General features: G+C 41.0%; 1 protein-coding gene across 10 annotated transcripts in view; it reads left to right on the plus strand.

The window, feature by feature from the left end:
• LOC133551265 (unconventional myosin-XVIIIa-like) overlaps window positions 1-7,309 on the plus strand; it is a 206,025-nt gene that overhangs the window by 70,288 nt on the left and 128,428 nt on the right. For all 10 annotated transcript variants that reach the window (XM_061897792.1, XM_061897784.1, XM_061897783.1 and 7 more), the window contains 2 exons: window positions 1,910-2,080; window positions 2,787-2,877. In XM_061897792.1, coding sequence (XP_061753776.1) covers window positions 1,910-2,080; window positions 2,787-2,877 — 262 coding nt within the window. The remainder of the gene's footprint in view (window positions 1-1,909; window positions 2,081-2,786; window positions 2,878-7,309) is intronic.

The raw sequence follows: 7,309 nt of genomic DNA on the forward strand, positions 1-7,309 counted from the left end.
CGCACTTCCGGTAACAAATGTGTGTTTGTACTTCTGCAAACAAACGGCAGTGTTCTAATTATGGCAGACTTGGTAATTGACAATGATGATGATTATTTTTGCACACATGAGGATTAAAAACCTTGTCTTTTTTAAATTGATTAGATGTAGGATGAACTGCTGCTTATAGAAGTGAGCATGAAGAGAGAGTAAAATGTTGGAACAGTCGTAAGCCGAGAGAGTGAGGTCGGCGTGACTTTGATACTGTAAATGTGTGAAGCTAGAAGCTAAGCTACGCCAACTGTAAAAAATGTCCCCGGCCAGCTGGACCAAATGCACAACCGTCTATCGAGTGATCCACTATAATATTGATCATGATACACGCAGCACATAATACTCTCAAGCTAGCTGTTTACAAACAAAGCATGAAATGTGGGCTAATAATTTACAGATACTCTAATATGATTGTTCATGTTTTTCAGTCAGTACAGATTGGTGTCCTATCGTATTGTGTTGTGTATTAAAAACGCAAACTCACACGCGATTCGGGTGCTGACGTAGAAACTAGCTTATCTCTCGCTGTAGCTAGCTCACAGCTAATACTGTAGCACGCCGATGTGTTAGTACGCTAGAAAAACAGTTACCTAGTGTTCGCTCTTACAATAACAATGTTGCTCAACTTGGTTATTATACAGGTTACTAGTTAGTAAATTAAGTATTGTTGGCAGTTTTTGGATGCATTTTTAAAGGGATTTAGAGGTAGAATGAATTGCTCTCATTAGCTGCATTGCAAGCCTACTAGAATGAGCCGATTTTTACATGTTAGGAAAGCAAAAAAACAAAAAACAAAAAAAACGTTTGTTTTCTTGTGTCTCATAAGTATTGTCAGAGATTGGCAAAATTCCTAAAAAAAAAGTTCAGTTCCCCTTTATCTTAAAACACTTGTATCTCAAATCCACATCTAATCAATTTGATTTGTGCTTGGTCTTTCTCAAAATGGCACACATTTAACATGTAACATGCCTTTTAAAAGGAAAAACAACATTTTAGAAAATAAATATTGTATACAAATTAACACAATATAATGTACTACTAATAATTTACTTTGGAGAGTGGACTTTTATGGTATCTCATTCCAGCTGTTTTTCCATATTTTCATGGATAAATGTTATCCGTTTACATATTGTAACATTTTTGGTTGGTGTTAGATTCATTCTGCTTCAGTATGCTGCAGGGTAAAAGTGATGCACTCAAATTGCTTTGCAAAGTTGATGGTGCACTTGGGTCATGTTTTTGAAGATTTTTTTCTTTAATTTAATCAATGTCATCTTCTCAGCACTGCCCTTCACACTCTTTCTCTTTTCCAAAGGTTGGAAAAACAAAGTTATGTCTATCTCTAGCTATAAGCTAATGCTGAGTAAGAACAGATTGTTATGGGCAGATATTATGGGGTTCACTGTGACATTTGCTCCACCAACTAAATGCAGGGATCCTTATAACTCCCATTTTTGTCGAGAGAAAAGCTTTTATCTCGAAGCACATTCTTAAATTGAGGGACTACTGAATCTATATATGCAACTATCTACATTATTACAATGCAGCCTTGACACATCAATGGTCTGATATGCCTACAAATAAATAAAAGATCACATTTATAAATGAAAAGGTGGCTTACGTTATATGAGGTCATTTCTTTCTGAACCCTTGGGGTTCCCTTTATAGAATCGTCACATTTAGTGTGAAGTATTTATTAGCGTTTTGTGCATTTCAAAGCATGTTCTCCCCAGCTGTGTCAACCTCTTTGTCTGCAGACATTAGAGACATCATCTGTAGTGTCAGAGACCGAATTATCACAAAAGCACAAGGCCAGCAATGTGCAAACGGGTTGTTGGCAGAAGGGCTAATGAAGGTCTTCATGCATGCTTCTCAGCTGGCAGGAAACAATTTGCACGTCATGAGTGGGCCCAGAAGGCTGCCTACCTGCTGGGCTGCACCCTGGAGGAGCTCTCCTCCTCCATCTTCAAGCACGAGGCCAAGGGCACCCTGCCCAGAGCCAGCAGCATTCGCCAGGCTTCAGACGAAAATGGCACAGCCGTCACAGGTACCCCCGCCATCCTCTTATTGTCGCACTCATTCTCTATTCCACACCAGAACACGCCTCCGTTCGTTACCTGGGGGAAATTGCATAGTGGCGTAGCAAGTAATTCTTATCTTCGTAATGAATACCGCAGCTTAACAATGTGTATTGACAGATAAGTACACACTCTTATGTGGGGACAGACAATTTTGGATCCTCTCTTCCTTCATTGTCCTTGAAATCATAATTGCCTCACATTGATTTTCCACATGTGTGCATCCCCTTACCACCATGACAGTGGAACTTTGAAGGAGACAAGAATACAAGGCAGATCGGAATTGACCTCTGCTTCACCGTCCCATTATAGTATTACCTCACGGTCTTAAATGCTTTACCACACTTGCAAATATCCCCTGGGTATCTTAAAACTAACCATTTTATGAGATAGTGGAGCCAGTTAAAAGAACTTAACAGGTGGCAATTGCTACTTTGCACTGACATGAGCACACATCTTTGCTTCAACCAAATCGGGAGCCTAAATGATGCCGCTTCACCAAGATAATTTCAAAAACAATTTGAATCCTCAAGTATGTTGCTATCATACATCCATTTCCATGCAAATGTTGCACCCGTATCCAGCATCTACTGCTGAAAATGTTTTTACTTCTCATGATTCAGCTCATTGGATCATGTTGATTGATGATAGGTTGTTCTGGTGGCCGCTTTTCAGGATCCAAAACTTCGGCCATGGAGTGTTTGGAAGCCATGGCGTCTGGGTTGTACTCCGAACTCTTCTCTATCCTCATTTGCTTAATAAACAGGTTAGTATTTCATCTCTGGTCATGTCATACTTAAAAATATGTGATGCTTTTGACTCTTCAGTATGATGCAGTTTTCAAAGAAAGTTTTCGCTAAAAGTTTGCCCTGTTTTTTGAATACCATCTTGGTTAATGTACCTAGTTGCACCTAAACAATGAGTCTGTTTCACCCTGCTGATTCATGTGCCTAGAGAAAGAAACAGTGACTCAGTCTTGTTTATATTGCTGGAAGTGCTTCCTGTTTCTTTGCATGCCCTGTAGCACTTGTGTAAATAGTTGTTAAAGTTATATGTAATTGTTAGCACTCGCTGTTTATTACCTTTCCCTGTAGTAGTAGTTTTGTCATCGACAGCAGTGTTTCTTAACCATAGGGCTGCCAGCGCCTCCTAGAGTGCCGCCCAAAAATATCTGTTTCGAAACTGTGGTCTGTATGGGCCGCAGTGGTACTTAGTTGCAATGCACTCTTCCATCACTTGTGACAGTAATGACAATATCAAACGGCATGACTAAAGGGCGGCGTGGCGCAGTGGAAGAGTGGCCCTGCACAACCCGAGGGTCCCTGGTTCAATCCCCACCTAGTACCAACCTCGTTAGGTCCGTTGTGTCCTGAGCAAGACACTTCACCCTTGCTACTGATGGGTGCTGATTAGAAAAGCGCTATACAAGTACAACCCATTTATCATTTATTTATTTATAAAGAGAGTTTGGCCAATTAAACAGACGCCATTTTTGCTGCCAAGGACCTGTGCGGCTGTGTCCCAAAGCATGCAATTGCTGTCGTCTTGAAGTTTGACGTAAAATAATATGTTCACATTTAGTTCTAAACAATCAACTATGATTGGTTGATGGATATAACAGACCAAGCGAATCATCAATTCTGTGTCCACATTTCACCAACTACAGAAGACACCACACAATTTAAACCAACCAGAAACAACATACGGCGTCCCTCTTTCACACACCTCAAGGCAGTGTTGCCAACTTGGTGGTCTGTCTCGTTAAATCTAGTGACTTTCTTTCTCCAAAGCAACTAGCGACAAATCTAGCGACAGTCAGTATCTACTGTCCTTACTGAAGAGTTGGCAACACTGGGAGATCAAGAGAGATCAGAAAGGATTGAGGACATCGAGAACGCAGATGTAGAAGAGATACAAATTGAGAACATGGATGCAGAGGATGAGAGAGATGAGCCAGCAGAGAAAACATAGATGATTTTCATTTATAGTTTCAGGTTAAATAAGACGATCATTAGGGTTAGTGCCAGGAGAGCTACTGGAGGTGAGGACTTAAGTATGAATCAATGTTGAAACAGGCCAAATCGGGGGTGGACGCTCCCCTTTCCTTGTCTAATCTTGAACAGGTTTGTGCTGAAAAGAAAGTTTCGTTGTACTTGTTGCAATAACAATAAAGGCCTACCTACCTACCTACCTACCTACCTATCATGACACGAAAGTCTCACTCTTGTAGTTTTCTGAACTTGGCAGCACTGACAACACTCTGAATAAATCAAAATAATCTAATCACTCTAGTATCATATACTGATACTACCTGTGGTATCAACACTACAGATTTATAGATCGATCTGTCTTTCTCTTTTGTGTATCCCTGGTAATGGTAGCTTAACAGCAGCAATTGTTGTTATATTATCCACTTCTGGACTCCCATTAATCTAACTGTTAATTTCCTGTTAATAGCTGCTTACACTCTGCTGCAGTGTGTTTCAATCTATCTAAAGTTTACTAAACTCTTATTTCTTGTATTGTTTAATGCTAGTATGGCGGTTCGCTTAGCAATTAGCATGCTTGCTCCTGCTTGTTTAAGGGTTCTAGGAAAATGTTGTCATACCTTAGTCAGTGTGTAACATGTTAAGCCTCATTCTACAGTCCAGTGATTGCGTGTAAGAAATGTAGTCTATTTGCCACAAGAGAGGTTTCCACACGTTGTATGCAGACATACAGTTAGAAAGCTAAGAGTATTCAACAACAATTTCAAATTAGAAATCGTCTCAGCTCACGATGTGCTCAAGAAATTGAGCGTGCTCCACCTAAACAAGGCCACCGGCCTTGATATTATCCGCTCCAGATTCCACCACTATTGCCCGAATCATCACACATATAATAAACCTCTCAATTAAACAAGGCCAAGTACCAAAAGATTTCAAGATAGCAAGTGTAACTCCCCTTTTTAAAAAGGAAGCAAATCAGAACCTGGTAACTACCGACCTGTTTTTATTCTCAGTTCCATTTCGAAAGTAATGGAAAAAATAGTTTATGAACAAGTGGATAGATACCTTGCCACTAAAAAACCCATCCATTCATCCATTTTCTACCGCTTATTCCCTTTTGGGGTATCGGGGGGCGCTGGCGCCTATCTCAGCTACAATCGGGCGGAAGGCGGGGTACACCCTAGACAAGTCGCCACCTCATCGCAGGGCCAAAACAGATAGACAGACAACATTCACACTCACATTCACACACTAGGGCCAATTTAGTGTTGCCAATCAACCTATCCCCAGGTGCATGTCTTTGGAAGTGGTAGGAAGCCGGAGTACCCGTAGGGAACCCACGCATTCACGGGGAGAACATGCGAACTCCACACAGAAAGATCCCGAGGCTGGGATTGAACCCAAGACTGCAGGACCTTCGTTTTGACTCCAGTCAGCTCTGGAGTCCCCCGAGGCAGTATATTAGGGCCTTTACTGTTCCTAATATACGTAAATGACATGCCATCAGCATGCGACTGTGAATTGTTCCTGTTTGCGGATGACTCGGCCATGCTAGTATCAGGCACCGGCAAGTCACAGGTGGAAAAAAAATCTTTAGTGCCGAACTCTGTAGAATTTGCACCTGGCTTGCTGACAAAAAGCTATCCATACACTTAGGTAAAATGGAATCCATCCTATTTAGGTCCCAGATCAACTTTAAGAAAGTCAGTGATTTCCCTGTTAAAGTGGGTAACATTGTTATCACCAGGAAAGATGAGATCACCTACCTAGGTTCCATTCTAGAGGCTAATCTTGTCCTGTGATAACAATCAAAAAGGTCAACCAACGAACAAGATTTATCAACAGAATATCCTCTCTGGTCAACAAAAGCACCATGAAGATTCTAGCGGGAACTCTCATTCAACTCTTTTTCGACTACGCTTGCACCTCCTGGTACGCCAGCACCTCCAAAACCCTCAAATATAGATTACAAACATCCCAGAACAAGCTAGTCAGATTACTTCTAGACCTCCACCCCAGATCACATTTCACTCCCACCCACTTCTCCAAAGTGGGCTGGCTCAGGGTCGAGCACAGAGTAAAACAACTTGCACTGAGCCTAGTCTATAAAATTTGCTACACCTCCCTAATACCGAAGTACATGTCAAACTACTTCCTTAATGTAAATGACCACCATAACCACAACACCAGTGGGAGCTCCACAAACCACGTTAAACCCAGATTCCGATCTGACAAAGGTATTAACTCATTTTCCTTCTATGCCACATCAACATGGAATGCACTCCCAACAGGTGTAAAAGAAAGTGCATCTCTTCCTTCAAAACCGCACTAGAAGACAACCTCGAGGCAATTACAACCCTAGACTAACACCCCCCCACCATATCCAACCTCCCCGGATTGTAATTAATCAAATGTAAATAATCAAATGTATATACTTGTTCTTATGCTTTCTGAGCTCACAATGTTCACTGTTCGCTGTACATATCCTACGAAGTCAGACATACACTGTTTCAATGTCCATTTCTCAGATGATATAATTGTTGATAACTGAAGTGCTGATATCAACCAAACCTACCCCACCACCCCAACCCCCTCCTAATCCCAACGGCCGGATTGTAGATAATGTAAATAATTCTATGTAAATGCTCTGATGATTAACTTGTGTGGTGACTGTATTATGCTGATAGTGTACATTTGTAACATGAATTGATTAATGGGGACCCCGACTTAAACACCTTGAAAAACTTATTCGGGTGTTACCATTTAGTGGTCAATTGCATGGAATATGTACTGTACGGTGCAATCTATTAATAAAAGTTGATGGCAGCCAATAAATATCAGCAATGGGCGGCTCCGGGAGAATTGTAATGTAAGACCCGGTTCCCGTCGGTCCTCAGTGCCCAATGCTAATTTTGAGTATTGGTTTCCTACAATCTCCAATGCAATGACAAGCTTGAGCTTTAGTTCATGGTTGGCAGTTATTCCCTAATAAAGAGTCACTTCATCAAGACAAATTAAAGTGCCTCTGACTAGCTCTTGTTGGTGTATGATAAGATCACCACAATATGTCGCTCTCATTGTTTTCTGCATGGAAGGCTATAAGTATTCTTAATTGAATGTGGCTTGTACTGTTTTAATATAATTAGGTGTCAGGATTGGAACAGACATATTGATTTAGCATTCATTTGTATGGGGAAAATGTCTTCTGTT

The sequence above is a fragment of the Nerophis ophidion genome, linkage group LG04, assembly GCF_033978795.1.
Source record: "Nerophis ophidion isolate RoL-2023_Sa linkage group LG04, RoL_Noph_v1.0, whole genome shotgun sequence".
In the NCBI taxonomy this organism is placed as follows: domain Eukaryota; kingdom Metazoa; phylum Chordata; class Actinopteri; order Syngnathiformes; family Syngnathidae; genus Nerophis; species Nerophis ophidion.